The 21462-nt window shown below is 36.6% G+C and overlaps 1 protein-coding gene across 1 annotated transcript; it reads left to right on the forward strand.

Annotated features, from left to right (window-relative positions):
* The first annotated feature begins 589 nt into the window (after nt 1-589).
* LOC311284703 (integrin alpha-2) lies at nt 590-20478 on the forward strand. Its single transcript, XM_084399899.1, has 30 exons — nt 590-815; nt 4134-4260; nt 4588-4694; nt 5234-5325; nt 5437-5551; nt 5654-5781; nt 5867-6015; nt 6144-6294; nt 8012-8165; nt 8286-8359; nt 8457-8595; nt 9246-9391; nt 9474-9617; nt 9717-9920; nt 10908-11038; nt 11121-11284; nt 11372-11520; nt 11648-11758; nt 11859-11941; nt 13011-13152; nt 13246-13332; nt 13538-13614; nt 13703-13786; nt 13945-14047; nt 14157-14267; nt 14387-14497; nt 15908-16021; nt 16109-16198; nt 17051-17167; nt 19578-20478. The coding sequence occupies exons 1-30, from the start codon at nt 719-721 to the stop codon at nt 19665-19667; spliced, it is 3591 nt and encodes a 1196-aa protein (XP_084256025.1). The 5' UTR covers nt 590-718; the 3' UTR covers nt 19668-20478.
* The last annotated feature ends 984 nt before the right edge of the window (nt 20479-21462 follow it).

The raw sequence follows: 21462 nt of genomic DNA on the forward strand, positions 1-21462 counted from the left end.
GAAACATATTTTATTAGCCATATGCCAAGGTTGTGGCTTACATGAGTCTTGCTTCAGCGGAATTGCAAAAGAAATGTCAGTGGGAAACATTTCCTGTTTGCTTTGAAACTATGCCAGTGAGGTAAACTCCCCAATTACATCCCAGTCTGTCTGAGAGATAAAATCCCGTCAGGAGACTTGGGTTAATCATTGTGTGTGTGTGTGTGTGTGTGTCATGGTCCGCGGTGGGATCACTCATGTTCAGTATGACTATCACAGTGCTGTGCCTCACCTTCCTCAGCTGCTTGACTCCGCCCCTCCGCCCACCTGTCCACGCCCAGCCTTGTCCAGTTCAGCCAATAGGAACGCAGGAAAAGACCGTATGGAGGAGGCGTACCTGTGCGCAATGTCTCAACTTGTTGTAAATTTTTTTTTTATAACCTAATTTTGTAAATTGTGTTTTTTGTGATTCTTTATTGGTTTCTACAAAGTCTATCCCTGTTGTTATTTTTTTTCTTCTGTCTTTTCTTCACTTTTCCATGTGGATTCTTATAAAGTGTGAAAAAGGTGTGTTTTTCATATGAAATGTTCTTATGACAGCTATGAATTTCCTTATTTGGTCAGTTTGCATTTTGTCGGGTAATGTCAACATCAAAGGACGATCCAAATCTGGCCAGAGCTGACATCATATCCTGTCATAGTAATTTTTATCTTGAGCCTGAGTTCAGGTTGTTTCATTATGCTTGGAGGCAACACTGTCTGCTCCTTCTCCTTAACAATTTCTCCAGCAATGGACAAAATGGAAAAAGTTGTGATACTACTGATATTACTGCAGAGTGAGTACTTTATGTTTATCAAATTATGTTTACTTGTTATTAATCTCCATAGTTTGTACTTTTTTATACATTTGAGGAGACTGACATGTTTACATTTGGATTTTCAGATTTTGTGTTAATGATTGTTTTAAATACCTACTGAATATCTAAAAAAAGAAAAGAAAAAAATAGATCAATTTAAATTGTACAACATAAGACGATAAACTGACAGTAAAATGTATCTTGAATTAAGTTTATTTTCCTACCCCATGACAAAACGTTTTCTTAATGATGCATGGAGGAGATCCAGTCAGATGATTAAGTCAAATTTTATTTCTTAACAACAGACAATCAAATAATAAATGAAGAGTAAAATTAATTCATCCATAATCTGGATTAAAAGTTTTATAAAGATACTGATATTTCTAAGTAAAATAGTTCCTCTTTTCATAGTATATTGCATAGAAGCAGACACACAAGACACAAACATAGTTTTCAAACTCTGAGGTGTTAGCTTGTACACTACAAGATTAACATTCGTTTACCACTTTATTTTAAGACATTTGAGCATTTGTGGTATGTCTACCGGAAACTTAGGCCTCGTTTACACTGTCAGTGTTTTGCTCAAACGTGACACAGATCGGATGCGGTCAAGTCAAGTCAAGTATATGTATAGCGCTTTTCACAATACAGATTGTATCAAAGCAGCTTCACAGTATTAAATTAAAATAATACATCAATGTTTGTTTCTAGTGGAATTTATTGATTGATAAATATGAATAGGATGAATATGCTTTCGGATATTTCGAGATCGGTTTTAGACTCTTGCCTACATCTAAACAGCAATACAAAATCTCACCCTAAGTCAATCAGCTACATATGAGGCCTAAAGATTAATAATATAAAAGTATTAAACATACATTTCAAATGATAATAATGGTAAACACTAGTCTGGCTAACGTCAGACCTCTTTCTCATTGAGACATTCAGCCCAGACAAAACGTTGCACAACGTTTTTTAAACAGAAACGGTGATGCGTTGAACACACTGTTCTGATGACGCAAGAGTTGCAACTATGGCAGCTGAGAAGGCCATTCTTTGTGTTCTTTGTGAAGAATTTTCGGAGCCTGATGAAGTCGGTATAAATATGTGTTTAATACTACAAAATATGCCCGATGTCACAGTTACTGCACTTGCCGCCCAGAACAAAAGAGAACATCCCAATGGAGTGAAGGGATTGCTGAAACTGAAATGGAAGCACACATCTTACCTAATTCAGACTAAAACACATTTATTTAGCCTCACATACTGACTTTATTTGTAGTTCATACTGTTTTAATACCCTGTATTTTCTCTATCATTTTTAGGAAAAGCACTTAATTACCATTGTTTATTTCTATACCAAATGTCATACACTTGCAATGAAGCTAAAAATATAGCCTAAACAACTCAACCTGATCTCACGGAAAACGTACAAATTCTACGAGGTGGCTAATTCGTACGAATTCATACGACCTCACTCGTACGAATTAGTAAGATTTTAGCAAAATCGTACATGTTTTACGAATTGCCCAATTCGTATGAATTCATACGAATGACCTACCCCTGACCCCGCCCCTAAACCTACCCATCACGTGGGTTTAGACAAATCGTACAAATTCGTACGAGTGAGGTCGTACGAATTCGTACGAATTAGCCAACTTTTTATCATTCGTACGAATTGGTTGTGAGATAGTGTTGAACAACTACATCATTATGTTGATATCCTATATTTTTACAATAAAACTTACGACAAACATGTCTTCTAATATCCTCAGTTGTTGCGTATACCGAGCTGCATCGAACACATTTGTAAATTATTTTCCTTGAACCCATTGTGCGAGTTCACTTTAATACCACGTGCTTTATATACATGTTGCTGCTGATTGGACTGCAGTTCTGACACACCCACCAAACAAGAGAAAACGTGTCTCAAACCCCGTTGCACACCGGTGCACGCCGTTTCCAGGAAACATGGCGTTCAACCCGGAAACCGTAGCAAAACGTTGCGCCAGAGAATGTCTAATAAGGCGAGAAGTTTCACTCTCAGTACACTTCCGGCTTCTGAACTGGTTGCAGTTCCACTCTGATTCCATATGAGGGCGCTCACAGGACGAGTGCAGAATGAATGGAGGTCTATGGCGCTATACACATCAAAATCCACTTTTCTCAGGATATAATTTTTTGTCTAGTAATTTGAATGTTGTATTCGAAAGGAGATGCAAAGAAATTACATATTACTGGGTGTTAGATTTTTTAGAGTCACTTATTTGCTTTAAAAAGTCTTTTAAAGTGTCAATGACGTCATACACATCGTACGACCAGAGATACTGCTTAACGGCAATCCTTCAGTCACTTTGGTGCTTTCGCGCTCTGCACTTTCTTTTCACTCGAGGCATCGACAACACAGCTGACACAGGTAAATACGCGTGCTAGAAGAGTTTTTGTTTTGTTTGTTTCTGGTCCCGCTTCGGATGACACGATGCCATCAAGCGGTATCTCTGGTCGTAATCAGTCCTTCACTGACCAATCAGCGTTCATTAGCAGAATGCTAGCGTGTTATGGGCAACAACAACTCAACCTGTAAGAAATCAAAAGGACTTAAGTACTCGTTCATTCAACTTTCGACCTATAACCCATGTTGAACTTGCAAAACCTACAATCAAATCTGAGATTTCTCAACGGCATTCGGGTGAAAGAGACAAATTTAGCCGTCTAGCCCCATAGACTCCCATTCATTCTGCACTCATGGGCGATCGCCCCCAGTGGAACTCTGGTGGAACTACAACCAAAACTTGGTACAATAGGACTTAATAGGGAGTGGGCAGGCTCTCCGTAGACGGGCTCTGGTTGCGCACCGTTTTAAACTTGAACGTGCCCCAGGCTACCTAGCAGCGTGAATAAAATCGCGCTGCGCTCAAGGTAGCATGGGGAAACCCAGGCTAGGTAAACACATTAAAATGATAGTAATGAGAAACACACACACACATACATATATATTATATGTATATTATATATATATATATATTTTTTTTTTTTATGTCCATCCATACTCTTAGAAAAGAAATATACTTTTCTGCATGATAAATCAGTGTAAGTCCCATAGTTTGTTGTGAGGGCATGTTTGGTGCAAAGTCTAAAAGGGTTGGGTTCTCTTTGACTTGTATTGTTTGAAATATACCGACACACTGCTGGTCAGTAGAAAGTTTTACCAGATGTCCCATATTTATGTGTTTGTAGAACAAGCAAACATGCTCAAATGACATTAGTCTAAATTCAGAATGTGAACTTTTCCTGCAGGTTTCTGTATTACTCGCACTCAGGGTTTTAATGTAGGAACTGCAGGTGCCAAAATCTTCTCATCAGGTCCTGCGGTAGAAGAGTTTGGCTACACTGTACGACAGTTGAGCAATAATAAAGGAAAATGGTAAGATCTGTCACACAAACCTCAACATATTCGAAATGTCTAAAAATACACTGAAGTCTATTTGTGGAAGTGTCACACTGATGCATTGAGACACAGTCACAGATTACAGTTGGGGAAAATGAGACTTTTTGAACTTTTTCAATGACTAATTCCTGTCAGGAAATTCCTGCTTCTTTGTCTCATTCTTAGGGAAATTTTGCGTCATTGTTTTAGTAGAGGAAAATCTCTGCCAGGTTTAATATCATAATCACTGGCCAAATTCTGCATGCAAAGTTTGTTTGCATGATCTGTTTGATTGCATAGAGAAAGTGTGTTATTTGTCCTCAGGCTGCTGGTAGGTTCTCCCTGGAGCGGATACCCTCGGGATAGAAAAGGAGACCTCTATAAGTGTGACACTGGCGGTCCAACCAGCTGCCAAAAACTAAACCTTCAAGGTAAATTTCTCTTTATTTTCAAATAATAATGCACTTACAAATAAGTATTGTCTTATTACCATGCGCCTTGGGCGTGGTCGATGATAATACCATGGAGTACCATGCAAATGCATAATGAATTTGATAGCCTATCATTCAGTACCATTGTATTGCTATCTGAAACAACAGGACTTTTTTGTAAGGAACTGTAAAAGTCGGAATGAAACGGAAGTTGCGATAGTCTTTTCTTCTCTAATGTGAAGTATATCAGAGTGAAACGGCTTTTCAAACAAGAACAAATGTAGGGCTGGACTTGATTTTGTCCATGGGGAACTGATTGGATGGTTGTGGTTTGCTATTGGTTAATCTCATGTGAGTGACAGGTTGCCCCGCCCTCACGCCAGTAAACATCAGAGAAGAGATGACGCTGCAAGAGGAAGTTATATAATATTCCATAAAAACATGAATTGTCTATTTTGATTTCCTGCCGACTTTAAAATATAACTAATAGGATTTCGATTTGTCCCACTTGTCATGAAAACATATGTGTGTCTTCGCAGACTCTGTCAGCATAGATGGTGTGCAGAGCATCAACATCAACATGAGTCTGGGTCTGACTCTCACTCCAACAGCTAAACCTAACAGGTTTATGGTATGATGTGATAGCATTGTGTCACCAGAATCTTCTTCAAAAACATGAATTCAATCCTTGTCATATTGAAGACACTCTGTTATGGATTAAGAATAAATGCTTGTGTTTCAGACCTGTGGTCCTCTGTGGGCTCAGAGCTGTGGCAGTCAGTACTTCTACCCAGGAGTCTGTGCTGAAGTGAGCCCACAGTTTACACTCCAGCCGGCCTTCTCTCCTGCCCTTCAAAGTAGCCTACATCTTATTTTATACTGTCAGAAAGTTACCAAATACATGTTTTCTTTGGTAAATTAGTCGTTCTTAATCTTCTAAATCTGAATTTCTCATTCAGCTTGTGGAGGGCCAATGGATGTTGCCATTGTTTTGGATGGATCAAACAGTATATATCCGTGGCATGACGTTATACGCTTTCTCTCCAAGCTTTTGGAAAATCTTGATATCGGACCAGATAAAACTCGAGTAAGTTATGCAGCTTATCCTGATTCAATTTTGTCTATGATTTATATGATATGACTTAATTTGGATTTTATTTTTGCTTTTTTAGGTCAGTATTATGCAGTATTCAGAGGACTTGTCCTTTGTTTATCAGTTTAATTCTGACCAGAATAAAGAAAAAGTTATTTCAGAGGCTTCGGCTATTACCCAAAAAACTGGAATAGAAACCAACACTTTTGCGGCACTTGACAATGCCAGGTACCATTTTTTTTTTATTTGATTTGATTTGATTTGATTTTTTATTTGATTTTATTCTTTTTAAACATTTTAATTTGGTTATTTATTTAATAACAATAAAAAAACGTTTGTGATGGTTTGTGTTTCAGACTAAAAGCTTTCCTACCAGAAAACGGTGGGCGTCCAGGTGCCACTAAGGTGTTGGTAGTGGTGACGGATGGAGAATCTGCTGATGGTTATAAAGGTCAAGAGGTCATTAAGAGATTTGACCAAGATGGCATCATTCGCTTTGGCATTGCTGTAAGTGAGAGATCAGCATGAAAAAAAGCTTTACATTCATAAAACAGAAACTTTATTTGGTAAAACTTTATTTTACAGTGTCCTTGTTATATTATGTTACATATACTTACCATAGTAATAACAGTAAATTATGCATAATTACATGCAACTAATCCTCAACCAAATCCTAATCCTACCCTAACCCTATAAATTGTTAATTAATATTAATATTAAAATTGTAACCCTTTATTTTAATATGATGTTGTTACAATGTAATTAATCAGTAATAAGTATATAACTACATGTACTGGGTTAAGGTTAGGGTTTAGTTAAGGGTTAGTCACTTATGCATAATTTGTTATTACTTTAGTATTACACCTTAAAGGGGTCATATAATGCCATTTTTGTACAAGCTAATATGATTCTTTAGGGTCTAAATTAAAAGTTTGTAATATGCTTTAATTAAAAAAATCTCATTAGTATTGTAAGAAAACACTCATTTTACCTGGTCAAAAACAGCTCTGTTTTCAGCACGCCGTTTAAGAGCATGTGTCTTTAAATGATAATGAGCTTTGCTCACCCCGCCCCTCTGTTCTGTGCGTACACCGTTTGTAACACAATAACCATAACGCGTTGTTCATTATAAACGTGGTATTATGAATTATATTGAGAACGTCGTACATAGAAAACATGCCGTAATGTACCCTGAGTGTAAACCTTAGCCGCATTCATCGTGAAGCGTGCTAGCGATTTGCAAAGATTAATATAAATATTAATATAAAGGTTAATAAAACGTTACACTCACTTCTTCTTCTGGAGGTGCAGCAGGAACACGAATAGTTGGTACCGATCCTTTTTTCAGGAGCAGCTTCTTAGCAAAACCAGCTTTATACTGACCCTCGTTTATAAAGCAGTCTGGTGAGAAATGATTCCGCAAACATGAAAGCATTGACGTTGATCGTGGGGAATATTCCCTTCGAAAACAAACTCAGCCACTGCATCTTCAGCAGTTCGGATTTAGGAACATCAAAATGACTGCTGTGTTCCTTATTACACCCAAGAACAGAACAGAACACCACAATCGCTTAGACGCCATTCTGCTCATAGACAGTGCTCCAGCGTATCAACAATGACCGCGCGGACTATGATTGACAGCTCGCTCACGAGTGAGGGCGGGTCTGTGTTGTAACACTGCTGTCAATCAACAATCGTGGGAGGGGTGTCCGACCGTGTGACGTCACAAAATCGAACGCCTTTATTTGAGACGGGAAAACATATAAGAAGATTTTTAAAAAAACACTGGATGGATTTGTATCATTTTATGATGGTACATTCACATTTCAGTACAATCAACTTGTAAAAGTGCATGTACCATTATATGACCCCTTTAACATAAAGTGTTATCAAACGTTTTTAACGTTGACGATTATATTTTTATCTATGGTATTACATGAAATCTGTTCAAATAAAGAACATTAGGTAAAATGAGTAGTGAGATTCATTACCAAAAATGAAATCATATGGATGTAAATAGGCTCCAGCATGGTTGCAAATTTCATAATAAAGTGTAGCTAATTTTATACACCGCAGAAATAGTTTTTAATTTTTATAATATGTCTTTAATTAAATGTATTTCATATTATTTTAAGGTTGTTTATATATATTTTTTACTGGACAACAAAACAAACAAAATAATGAATGAACTTGGTGTAAAAGTCTCATTAATGAATTCACACAGATTCTCAAGGAAAGTGCCAATATTCAAAAGTTCATCGAGGAGATTGAATTGATCGCTAGCTCTCCAACAGAGAACTACATGTTCAACGTGTCATCAGAGGAAGCTCTAATCAATATCGCGGGAACTCTGGGGGAAAGAATCTTTAACATTGAAGGTAAATCTTGCATTCACGAACATGTGTTTTTTCATCCAGTGAAAACAGGTCGCACTTTTACCTAAAGTACAGCTTTAAATCAGGATAAGCATATGAATATTTTGTCTTGTTTTATTTAAGGCACCAGTCAAGGTCAAGAATTTCAAATGGAGATGTCCCAAGTTGGATTCAGCGCACATCAGACCAAAAAAAAGGTGGCAATGATCTTTCAACACATCATGTATCTGATGGAGCGGTCTAACAAATCTCTAATGTATCATACTGATTCACAGAAAATGTTTTATTCCACAGAATGAGATGATGCTGGGTGCTGTCGGAGCGTATGGATGGACCGGGACCGTCGTCCATCAAACAGCTGGAAAATCAAACATTTTACCCAAAAATGCTTTTGAGAAAATCCTGGATGACAGAAACCACAGCTCATTACTCGGTGAGACAGCATTGCGTCGCAAATTCAATTGTAATGATTTTTCATTACCAAAAGCTAATATAGATGTCATGTATGTTTAAAATCACATCTAAGCTATTGGATTATAAAAAAAATATATACAAAAAAAATAAAAAGACATTTATACTTTTATTCAGCAAAAACACATTAAACTGATACAAATGGTAAAGACATGTATAATGCTACAAAAGATTAACTTTCTATTCATTAAAGAATCCTGAAAGAAATGTATCACAGTTTCCACTATTGCACAGCACAGCTGTTTTCTACATGGATAATAATAAATGTTTCTTGAGCATCAAATCATCATATTAATAGGATTTCTGAAGGAATTTGTGACACTGAATACTGGAGGAATGATGCTGAAAATTCAGCTTTGATCACAGGAATAAATTACATTTTAACATAATATTACAATAGAAAACAGTTATTTGAAATTGTAATATTATTTCACAACATTACTGTAATTCTACTGTATTTTTGATCAAATAAATGCAGTCTTGTTGAGCAGAAGAGACTTCTTTCAAAAATATTTTAAACTACCCCACACGGTAGTGTACATGCCATGTAAAAATATAGAGTATTTTAGATTCTTCTCATTTTTTGTTGATTTTCCCCTGTCATATATCCAGGCTACTCTGTGAGCTCTGTGACTGACGGCTCGTCTGAGTTTTATGTGGCCGGTGCTCCTCGTGCCGTTCATAGAGGACAGGTTATAGTTTACATTATTGACAGCCAGAGACAACCTGTGGTCATTGATTCACAAAGAGGAGATCAGGTACATTTGACCCTCAATGACCTTGAGTTTCATTAGACAGTAAAGTCCTGTTTTATGTAATTGTGGTGTCTGTGGTTTGCAGATCGGGTCTTATTTTGGCAGCGTTCTCTGTCCCGTTGATGTGAACGCTGATGGAGTGACTGATCTGCTGCTGGTTGGAGCTCCGATGTACATGAGCGAGGAGAAGTCTGAGACGGGACGAGTCTATCTGTTCACCATTACCAAGGTGACAAAGATTTGCTGTCCATGCTCAGATAATCACTCAATCTTCACTCAAAGCATGTTCTAAAAAGACTGTCCATTTCTTGCCTCATGTTGTTCTTAGGGCATCTTAAGCAACCAGGGCAGTTTAGAGGGACCCTCCGCATTTGAGAATGCTCGGTTTGGGACGGCCATCACTGTCGTCCCAGATCTGAACCTGGACGGCTTCAGTGACGTGGTGGTTGGTGCCCCGTTGGAAGGCAATGGACATGGTGCCATTTACATCTACTATGGAGACAGAAAGACCATCAGAAAGCAGAGCTCACAGGTAGAACGCACTAATTTTTATTTTAATATTCCTTCTGAAATTACCAGTATGAATTCAAGGTGTGGCTGGTTAAGTTGTTGACCAGCCATGAAAACCTTATCCTTAAATGTATCATCGGCACAACAGTGGAAACTAATTCCGTGTTTACTTATAATATTATCAAGTCGCAGCATATATACTGAAAATAGCAGGGGGCCTAACACAGATCCTTGCAGCACTCCATAATTTACTGATGAAAACCTTAAGTAGTTAACATTCTTTTGTTATAATTTCTTAGTAAAATAATATTTTAACATTATAATATAATTGCAACAATATAATAATATTAATAAAATATCACCAAAATGACATGTTTAAACCTTATTTCCTTGAAAAAAAATATTTATGCCTTAAAATAGCTTGAATGTAACTCCACACCCTTGCCTCATTTAGTATATGCAGTCCGTTGTGATTGGTCTACTCTGCTCTGATTGGGCAGATGGCCCAGTCTGTTGTGATTGGTCTACTCTGCTCTGATTGGGCAGATGGCCCAGTCTGTTGTGATTGGTCTACTCTGCTCTGATTGGGCAGATGGCCCAGTCTGTTGTGATTGGTCTACTCTGCTCTGATTGGTCAGATGGCCCAGTCCATTGTGATTGGTCTACTCTGCTCTGATTGGGCAGATGGCCCAGTCTGCTGTGACTGGTCTGCTCTGCTCTGATTGGTCAGATGGTCCAGTCTGTTGTGATTGGTATACTCTGCTCTGATTGGTCAGATGGCCCAGTCTGTTGTGATTGGTCTGCTCTGCTCTGATTGGTCAGATGGCCCAGTCTATTGTGATTGGTCTACTCTGCTTTGATGCAAATACAAAGATCACACTTATAAGAACTATTTACTGTATATATAAATATTTAAAGATCCTCCTTTTTCCTTAATTTTTTTTTTATCATGAGCATTGTTATTTGTCATTGACCTTTATACTAAAAAAAGTCTTCCTATTTTGTGCAGAAAATTCTTGGATCCAAACTGGACCTGGCGCTTCGGTTCTTCGGACGCTCTTTAGATGGCCGTGAAGATATGAACAGTGACTCAATCCCTGATATTTCGGTCGGAGGAGAAGGGAATGTAGTGCAGCTCTGGTGAGGGTCTCAGTGTAGTTGTTAAAGATCTAGTAAATAATTTACTGAAATTGTGATGTTTATAGAGTATTTCTGATCTCAGGTCAAGGGAAGTTGCAGTTATCACAACAGCGGTCTCCTTCAGCCCGGAGAAGATCAGCATTCTGAGTAAAACTTGCATGTTCGGTGGAAGGATGGTGCCTTGTGTTACTGCCAAAGTCTGTTTCAGGTCAACATTCAGACCCACTACATTAGTGGGTAAAGTAGGTAAGGACGTCTCACGTATTTTGTATCTCATGTATGTTCATTTCTCTAAAAATATCAATGAAAGTGAATGAAATCACTGTTCTTTAGGTATCAAGTACAACCTGACCCTTGACGCTGACCCGCAGTCATCAAGAGCCACTTCAAGAGCTCAGTTTGACAACTCAGAGCGTGGTCTCCAGAAAGCTGTCATCGTCTCTAAAACACAAACCTGTGTAGATCATAAAGTCTATGTCCAGGTGAGTTTTTGCCAGTTACCACAAGCCTCATGCTGTTCATAATAATAGTGCTCACTGTACTATAGCTTTGTTTCATTTATAAGTGCTTGAATGATAATTTTACATGGTTGTTTTCGTGGTGTAATAGGAGACCCCTGATTTTGCTAGTCCAGTTGCTCTGCGAGTCGACATCAGTCCACAGAATCCAGAAAACGGCCCTGCCATAGATGCATTTCAGCCCAAAGCATGGGATTTTTTTGTAAGATTCCCTCTTAATTTAATTAAGGGCGTCAGTACGTCCAACGTCTATTGTTTCAACGTTTTTAAACTTTGATAAAAATGCATTTCTTTTTGCTCAGGTCCCTTTTGAAAAGGATTGTGGCTCTGATGATACATGTACTTGTGACCTGAAGCTGTCTGTGAAAGCTGTTGATGTACCAAGGTAACCTATTATTTACTTTAAAGGACCAGTGTCTATAAACTGCTAAAAAAGGATAGTTCACCTAAAAATGTACATTCATTATATACAATCACCTTGTCGTATGTGATATAATCATGTCGTTTCAATCCCTGTTTACATAATACACACACACACACACACACACACATATATATATATATATATATAAAATGTGGTAATTTTAGGACTTCAACTTAAACTTGTTTATTTCAGTTAGTTGCCATTTCTAATTTTCATTTAAGTTTATTAAGTTTACATTTTTCAGTTATTATTATTATTTATATATATATATATATATATATATATATATATATATATATATATATATATATATATGGTACAAATATACAAATTCTAATATGGGCCGGTGTTTTTATTATTATTAAACTAAAACTAATCAAAATTGTTTTTGTTAATTTAAATTTAAATAAAACATAAAATAATAACTGAAAAACTTAAACTCAATAAACTTAAATGAAAATTAGAAATTGCAACTAACTGAAATAAACAAGTTTAAATTGAAGTCCTAAAATTACCACTAACACTAAATATACATATTTAAAAAAAAAATATTAAAATATAGATATATTAAATACTAAAATAGTACATAAATAATACTAACATAACACTTAATCAGAAAAAAAATCATAAAAGAAATCTGTAAAACTTCAAAATAGCTTTTAATGAGGCCCAGACTGAAATTTTGATCATATTTCATTCAATATATATTCATATTTTTTATTTTTGTTTTGTGAGTTGATAAAAAGCTAATACTTAAACAATAAAATAAATACTTTAAAAATAAAAACAATCAAAATAAAACTTTTACTAAAGACATTTGAAACATATTTTCAGGGGGTACTTCAAGTAAATATTTAAGCTCAAATGGGTTCGGCTGCAAAATTTTGGGGAATCTCTGCCTTAGAAGATGATAATTAAAGTGAACTTTCCTTTAGGAGTTAACTCACAATAATCAATTTCTATCCACATGGCTATGTGTAATGTGTTATCAAAGAACCAGAATCCTGACAGACTTTGTTGTGTTTTGCAGCTCATCTTCATTTCTTGTCAGCCCTGCCAGAAGAAGACTCTCCTTCATCGTGACAGTAATGAACAGGAAGGAAAATGCATACAACACAAGAGTGTCCGCTAACTTCTCCAGCAACCTGTTCTACGCCTCTGTTACACCCCCTGTATGGGCAGCTTTTTATGTTTTGACATAATAAATCTTCTCTGCTTTGTGTACGAGAAATTGCATTTGTGAACTTTCCTGCTTATGTTTGCAGCGTGATAACACTGAGGTGAAATGTACTTCAAAACCAGGCTCACTCGACTGCAAAGTTGGATACCCATTCCTGGCGCCTGACCAGACGGTAAGAGAAAATTTCAAGAGAAATGATTTTTGAAAATGTAAAAATGCAGAACGTTTTCTGAGATGGGTAGGTTTAGGGGTAGGGTTAGTGTAAGGGGACAGAATATACAGTTTGTACTGTATAAAAATTATTATGTCTATGGAAAGTGCCCATATAACATGAAAACATTTTTGTTTTCTTCAATAATTCCATTTTGTCCCATTAGGTAACATACGAGATCAACTTTGATTTCAACCTGAATCAACTAGAGAAAAATGCTGTTGTTAACTTTGAAGTGCAAAGGTAAAGACACTATTTTAAGACAGTTCTGTTTTAACTTTCGTGCATCTGTTTGTTTAGCCTGTGAATAACCTTGCATACTATTTTCCAGTGACAGTAAGGAGGAAGTGACATCTGACAACAAGGTCTCTCTATCCATCCCAGTTCAGTATGATGCCGAAATCATCCTCACCAGGTCAGGACTAATGTTATGATGCTTTGACATCCTTAGTCAGATTATAATGTTAAAGTGTGGTTTATGTATATATACATATATGTATATCCAATTTATTTATTTTATTTTATTTTATTTTTGGGTGTTTTAAAAATAAATCTTTTAAATAATTTTTCAAGAGACATGAGATTGGATTATTGCGTCATTGGTGCTGAGGATCAAGTCAAACACACAGTCTCAGATTTCAATGACATCGGCCCAGAATTCAACATAGCATTACGAGTGAGTCAAAACAATTAAAAATGTAATATTATACTAATATGTCCCGAGTTCCCTCTAGTGTTTGCAATGTGAAATATGCGATAGCTATTTGAAGCATGTCTTTCTGCAGGTTTCGACTGGAACCTTCCCAATCAATCAGGCTCATCTGACCGTCTCGCTGCCCACCAGCACCAAGGCTGGAAACCATTTACTATATGTGACTTCAGTCAAAACAGCACCTGTAAGTTTAACGCTCGATTAAAAAGTATAGCTTCAATAGTTTCACAGCACATTATGCTGTAAATCCCAGGCTGGGATCAAAATGAAAATGATCATTTAAGCGGTGTTTCTGATCCGCAGGCTGTAAATGTGCGGTGTGACAGCAAAGCTCTCATTGACCCGTTAAACATCAGAGAGAAAACTTACACTGCCAGCTTCACTAAACAGAGCTTTAGAGGGACAACAGAACTGGTCAGTATGTGTGTGTGTGCATTAATGTGAAATTTACAGAGTGCAACATAGGCCTTCTTGCACAATCAGCACATACAATACAGTTTAAAAGTTTGGTGTCAGCATATCAGACTGATTTCTGAAGGATCATGTGACACTGAAGACTGGAGTAATGATGCTGAAAATACAGCTTTGATCAGAGGAATAAATTACATTTTAATATATATTCAAATTAGTGGTCGACCGATATATCGGCCGATCCCGATATTTAAAAAATGACAAATATCGGCCGATATATCGGCCTTGGCGATATATCGGTCGACCACTAATTTGAATATAAAATATCGGGATCAGCCGATACGTTTTTCTGATTGGCCGATGTGTTGAAAGTGGGACTTTTATTTTGACGGCGCTCCGGACTTTTATTTTGGCGGGCGGCGCTGATCACACAGCGCTCGCTCACATTCTCCATCTTCATTAGTTTACGCCCTGTCAGTCATATCTAATACTTTGTTAGACAGAACTGGTAAACAAAGAAAATGGTGTGCGAAAAAGTAAAGCGTTTGCTTTTATATTATATTAACAGAAAAAGCAAACAATCAGGCTAAAATACTTTCTCATTTACCGTCAACATTCAGCAAATGCGCATCTAAATCATTTAAACAAATCTATGAATATCTAATAAACATCTAATTTCACAAAGCTTGCAGATTTAGGCCTTATCGAATCCAGCTGTGATATCTTGTGAAGTGTGCATTTGTAGCCTGCATAAATTTACTGCGAGTGACGGTCGGTCCGTGCGAATTCTAAAATATAAAATATAAATTTTAAAATATGTTGTGCTATATCCAGTTGCTCACTGTGTCATATTCATATTGTTTTCACTGTGTGCTGTTTGTAAAATTAGCGTTAGGCTACCTTGTCTTTATTAAAAAAAAATATGATTACCAGTGCGCACGAAATTACCAGATTACTGAGTGCCCAGTTACAGTGTTTACTTCCTTTTTATTCACATATTCATATATTTTTAAACAATTACTTTAATTGTGAAAAATACTGTAATAGGATTACAGATTCAAGAAGTTGCCATCTCAAGTATAAGCATGTATATTTTAAAGATGTGTTTTCAAATTTATTTATAATTCATTAAATATTGATTAAAATAAATATAAAGTATATATATATATATATATCGGCTTTATATCGGCCACTTGCTCTCTAAGATATCGGCATCAGCCATCAAAAAACCAATATCGGTCGACCACTAATTCAGTCATTTTTAAATTGTAATAAAATTTCACAATATTATTCTTTTTACTGTATTTTTTATCAAAAGCAACCTTGGTGAGTATAAGAGACTTCTTTAAAAAAAAAACGCTGAAATGTCTTACTGAACCCAAACTTGTGTAACATACATTTGTTCGTTTCCAGAATTGTAAGGTGGCAAAATGTGAACGCATGACTTGTGTCCTCGAAGATCTGGAGATGAAAACCAACTACTTTGTAAACATAACCGCAAGGATCTGGAACGGCACTTTTGCCTTTGTAAGTGTCTCTTGAACTGTTTTATCATGTCTGATATCTGTCCTGAGCAGATACTTCAGTTCATACTCCATGTTTATCTTCTTCTAGGCGGATTTTCAGACCGTTTTAGTGACTGGAAGCTCTGAAATAGAAACATCTCAGCCTGATCTCATAGTCCTCACACACAAACAACAACAGGTCAGTTCATTACCCTTTCTTTCAGTTGTTTGAGCAATGATCAACACTGCTGAAAAGACCAGTGTTTTTCATTGCTTGTAAGGCTGGTTTCAGTTGGTCCATACTGTTGGTTGACCACCATAGCCATTCTGTTCAACTGCAGAACTAATGGGGAAGTTGCTTTACCATATGTTTGTTTTAATCTGCACATTTGTCTTGTTTTTCCATACAAATATCTGAACTTCTTTAGAACTTCAGAAGCAGAAGTTTTTCAGACATGGTTCAGAGTTGGTTCAAACATGTATGTGTGGTTATGTAGTGTCACATGATCCTTTAGAAATCAGTGGAATATGCTGCTTTGCTTTTTGTGGAAACAGGAAAAAAAAATTCGGGATTCTCTTATGAATACAAAGTTAAATAAAAACAGCATTTATTTGAAGCAGAAACATTATAAATGTCTTTACTGTCACTTTTTTTTTTATCAATTTAATACATCCATAATAATTTCTTTAATTAATTACTTTTGAATGGTAGTGTATCATAGTTCCAAGAAAAATATTAAGCATAAACAAAATCGTATTTATTCTAACTTTTGAACGGTAGTGTGTGTATGTATACATAATACTGTATATATGTACATGTATGTCTGCAGTATATAATATGTACTGTATATAATATTGTGAAAAGCTATAATATTGTCCTTAAATAGTACTTTTCATATTTTTCTCACACTATATTTCTGGAAAAGGCATTATCATATTTTGGAGTCCTGTCAAAAAGTTGAAAACAACCTTTGCTAGTCTGGACTGTACAGTGTTATTGCTTTATGTGTCATTGATATGCTTTATCTAATCTTTCCTGACTCTGCTGCAGATAAAAATTACAGTCAGTAAAGAAGGAGCGATCGGAGACATTCCTATGGGTGTTATTGTAGGAAGTGTCATTGGCGGACTCCTCCTGTTAGTTCTAGCTACAGTGATTCTATGGAAGGTATGTGCTCTTTGTTTTAGCATGAACCACAACTACTGTTCAACTGCACTGTAATTTTACAAAGTAAAATGCTTCATTCTAATAATATAATATAATTAGAGCTGTCAAAATTATTTCAGTTTAACTCGTTTATTATTTAATATTTAAAGCAGTATCCTTTGTCAAAATTCCTGTTTTGTCGAGTATTCTCATAATCACAGTCTTGAATTAGTTAAAAAGTGTTAAAAGAACATGAAGAGTTAAAGGCACACTATGCAGTTTCCGTTTTTCTCAAACAGCGACCCCTAGAGTCACTGTGAAGTACATGTATTTAACGTTACTGTCGTAAATACCACTCACGTAGAGCCGTCTCTGCACTCTTCCGACCGCACTTTCTTAGTTTTCTTCGTCGACTCTGCCATGATTCACGTCTGAAATGCGGGCTAGTGTCTTCCATAGAGGCTGCTTCATATGTTGTTGATGTATGTGACGTCGTGCCGTAAAGCAAGTCGTGATTCTAGCGAGATTTGGCGGGGCGCCACCTCTCAAACTTGCATTGCTGGTTTTGCCAATGGCATCCCCCCGCTTTGCTATCATTGCTATCGAAATGATTTCGAAGATGTTATAATAAGATCAAAATCTTGCATAGTGTGCCTTTAAATAGGATCCGTGTCAGATCCGGGTCATGTGTGTCAGCTCTTAAAGTGACGGCAGCCTAATAAACCTGCTGCTGTCTGTGATTTAATGTTACCCAAGGAACAAAAGAAAAAGAGAAAATCCCTCACTGCTCTTGACTGAATAACTTTTGTAGCTTTAATAAGGATTAATCTGTAGTAAATCTATAATTTATGCAGTGAAGACTGTGCAGTGATTGATTATTCAATTTCTGTATATTTACATGTTAGACCTACCGGAAAATCTTAAAGCACTGTTTACACGGTTACATGGGTCAAAAACAATGGAAACAATAACTTTTTTTGTGCGTCTTAGCAGGGCGGGTAAAACCTGAACGGGCCCGACTGGGCCAGTAGGAAAAACCTTAGTATTGAGCCCTGATATATTAAAGGGGTCATGAACTGGATTGTTTTATTATTTTATAATGTTTCCTGGGGTGCCCTTATAATGTTAGTATGATTTTTACATCAAAAATGGTCATAATTTATAAATAAAAGCCATTTTTCCAAGCCTGATTTCAGGCTCAGATTTGAACGCTCCGTTTTAAGGGGCGTGTCTGCTGTGAGACTGCAGTGCAATCGCCCACTGCTGTGATTGGCTGACATGCTTGCATATGAAATAGCTAGTATTACATGAACTCTCTCGAAAACTGTTACTACGTTTTTACTATTACAGCTATCGAGATTAACAAATCGTGAAAAGTATCGTTTAAAGCATTATATTTAAATCTATTCCATCACATGAAAGGTTGCAGCATGATGAGCTTTGACTGAGCAGATGACAGACAGTCTGTTGATCGCGTGAATAAAGATCTTATCATTGCAACGCAATTTTTGCACTCTCACAAATGCTTACACCAAATCACAATGCAAACACTATGTGAATACACAGTAAGAGCTTCGTTGTGTAGTGTAACAGTGTCATTATTTCGTTTGGTAAGTGTCCAGATAAGCTCTCGCGGCTCGCGCTGTGCTGTTTGATTGACAGCTTGGGCGAATGGAAAGGGATCGTTCTTTGATCGCTTTCTGATTTAATCTAATTTAATAACAGTTTAAAAAGGATAATTTTCATAATACTACGAGAAATTATGTGAAGTTGATCATTTAGTCACTGATGCATAAACAGTATTAAACGATTTTAAGAGAATCTGAACTTGAATAATTACACAGAAACCACTGATCGCAGATCAGGCATTAGAGTATGGTTACTTACATGTTGCTGGCAGATCCGTGTCGGGAAATTGTGATTGACTGATTTAATAAAGTTTAACCATGCTGGAATCCGAAGGAAGCTTATGCAGACTGTCTTCTTCCACAACCAGGCACTGCACAATATTTAGTAAACAGCATGTTTATTGGTTTATTGCTTGGAAGTAGCTCGATCCGGTAAGCAATCATCATGTCGTCCTATGTTATTTAGCATGTTTGGGCGAATCGGTGGGCGGGGCTAAACAGGCCGTGTTGAAGTAGGCGTTGATCTTCTTTTGTGGAGGCGGTGTTTTATCCTCTTTGACGTCATGGTTCCCCACTTTGAAAAACGAGTCGTTTGCTGAGCCTGATGTCTATAAAAGCAAATATTTAAAATATATATATTTTTAAGTTGTTTCTACATTATTTTGAAGATTCAATGTGAAAGTACTACAATATAAAAATATATTAAAAACTTTAATGTTAGGTGCGATTAATCACGATTAATTACAGAAAAATGTGTGATTTTAATTATAATATAATATAATATTATACTGATTTCCCATCAGGTTGGCTTCTTCAAGAGAAAGCAGTTGCCACAGAAGGAGAATGAACAGGACCAGGCAGAACAAGAGGGTCTGTGTGAGAATCCAGCATGAACGGGACACATGACAACGATGTTACCATGAAACGTACAGATAAATAACTGATATTCAGTTTGCTGCCTTCCGGGTCCTGCTGGAGGTCTCGGCTGTGATAATATTACTGTATTTTAAAGCATCTCACAACTGTTGGACTTGATCGCTCCTTGCTCAGTTGTGCTCCGTTCTCAAGTATGGACAAATGAGTTTGTACTTGCGTGAGAGCAGTGATGTGTCTCCTTAAAGACAGAGGGGGTTGGGTGAGATGCCTCTGTCCGTTCCTGTCTCGTTCTAACTTGCTTCAGTATGTTTATGGTTCTCAGTTAAAACATATCAGAAACAAGTCTTTACATCATTTGAAGTTTGTCTATTGTCGCTAACGTCCTGCTGTTTTAGTTACAGACCACTATTTGATGTGTGAAGTGTTTCTGATACGTTTAACTCGCTCATGGCACAAACTTGCAGTACGATGACAAGTGTTATAACTCCTCTATGTGAAATACTTATTATGAATGACTCATGCTGTGATTGTTCAAGCCCCAGGGGCAGATTAATCCTTGTTTTTGTTGGCCAGATCTTCCCTTTTTCTCTTCCTTCTGGCTATTTCAGAATACTTAGCATATCTTAAAGAGATTGATGTGCATTGTTATGGTTTTATTAGACTCGTGTTGTTCAGTATGGCCTCAAATAGTCTCTAATACGGTCTATAGCCTTCCTTCACTTAATAAAACCATAAAGTTGGGGGTTTATTAGTAAACTTTAATTTATGAATGTGAAATTGTATACCTAATTAAAAAAGAAAATATATATTAAAAGAAGCATTGCTAGATTTACTCTGGAAAAGCGTTGTCTGTGAAACGGGTCGGTTATACAACCACAGCTGTACTAGTTCCTAACATTAATTAGGCTATATATTTTTTGCACATTTAACAACTTTTTAATTAAAAAACTCTAAGCACCATTTTCACATGGAGCCTTAGGTCAGTTTAATTAAAATAACTAAATGTTTTCTGTGTGCGCCAACAGCTTTCGGAAAAAGATAACTGATTTTCATCATTATTTTGCCACACACCATGTCGCAATGCAAACTGAAACGAAATAGGAAGTAAAGGTGATATAACAGATGTGTTATCATTGCAGAGGTGTCAAAAGTATTTACATTCATTACTCAGGTAGAAGTATAGATACTAGGGTTTAAAAAGACTTCTGTAGAAGTTGAAGTATCAACTCAAGCTTTTTACTCAAGTTAAAGTATAAAAGTACTTGTTTCAAAACTACTTCAAGTATAAAAGTAATGTAAGGGAAAAAAATGCAATTTCTCTCTCTCTCTCTCTCTATCTCTCTCTATCTCTCTCTCTCTCTCTCTCTGAATCATTTGACTCGAAATGAAAACAAGCCGAAATTAAAAAGGAGTAAAGAGGCTATGTTTAAAATGTAAGGAGTAGAAAGTACAGATAATTGCGTGAAAATGTAAGGAGTAGAAGTAAAAAGTCGTCAGAAAAATAATTACTCCATCATTGTTATTTGTAGTAGGACACTTAAAACTGCTGAAGTAGTTACAAGGAGGGAAAACAGTGATGTTAGTTTGTTGTTATGTTACTAGGGCGCAGCCATCTTAAACTTCAACGGTGTGTGACGTCACTGGCATGATAGGCTACCTTGACAGCTCCAGCAAAATGGCATCTCAAGAGCGTAACAGATCGAGAGTGGGGTCTAATTGCATTGCAAAAATTCAAAAATGTTGATCTGTCCAACAAGCGAATAACACCTCCAATGTCATCAAGGGCCGAATAACCTGTTTGCAAAATGACTG

The sequence above is a fragment of the Rutilus rutilus genome, assembly GCF_951802725.1.
Source record: "Rutilus rutilus genome assembly, chromosome: 25".
In the NCBI taxonomy this organism is placed as follows: domain Eukaryota; kingdom Metazoa; phylum Chordata; class Actinopteri; order Cypriniformes; family Leuciscidae; genus Rutilus; species Rutilus rutilus.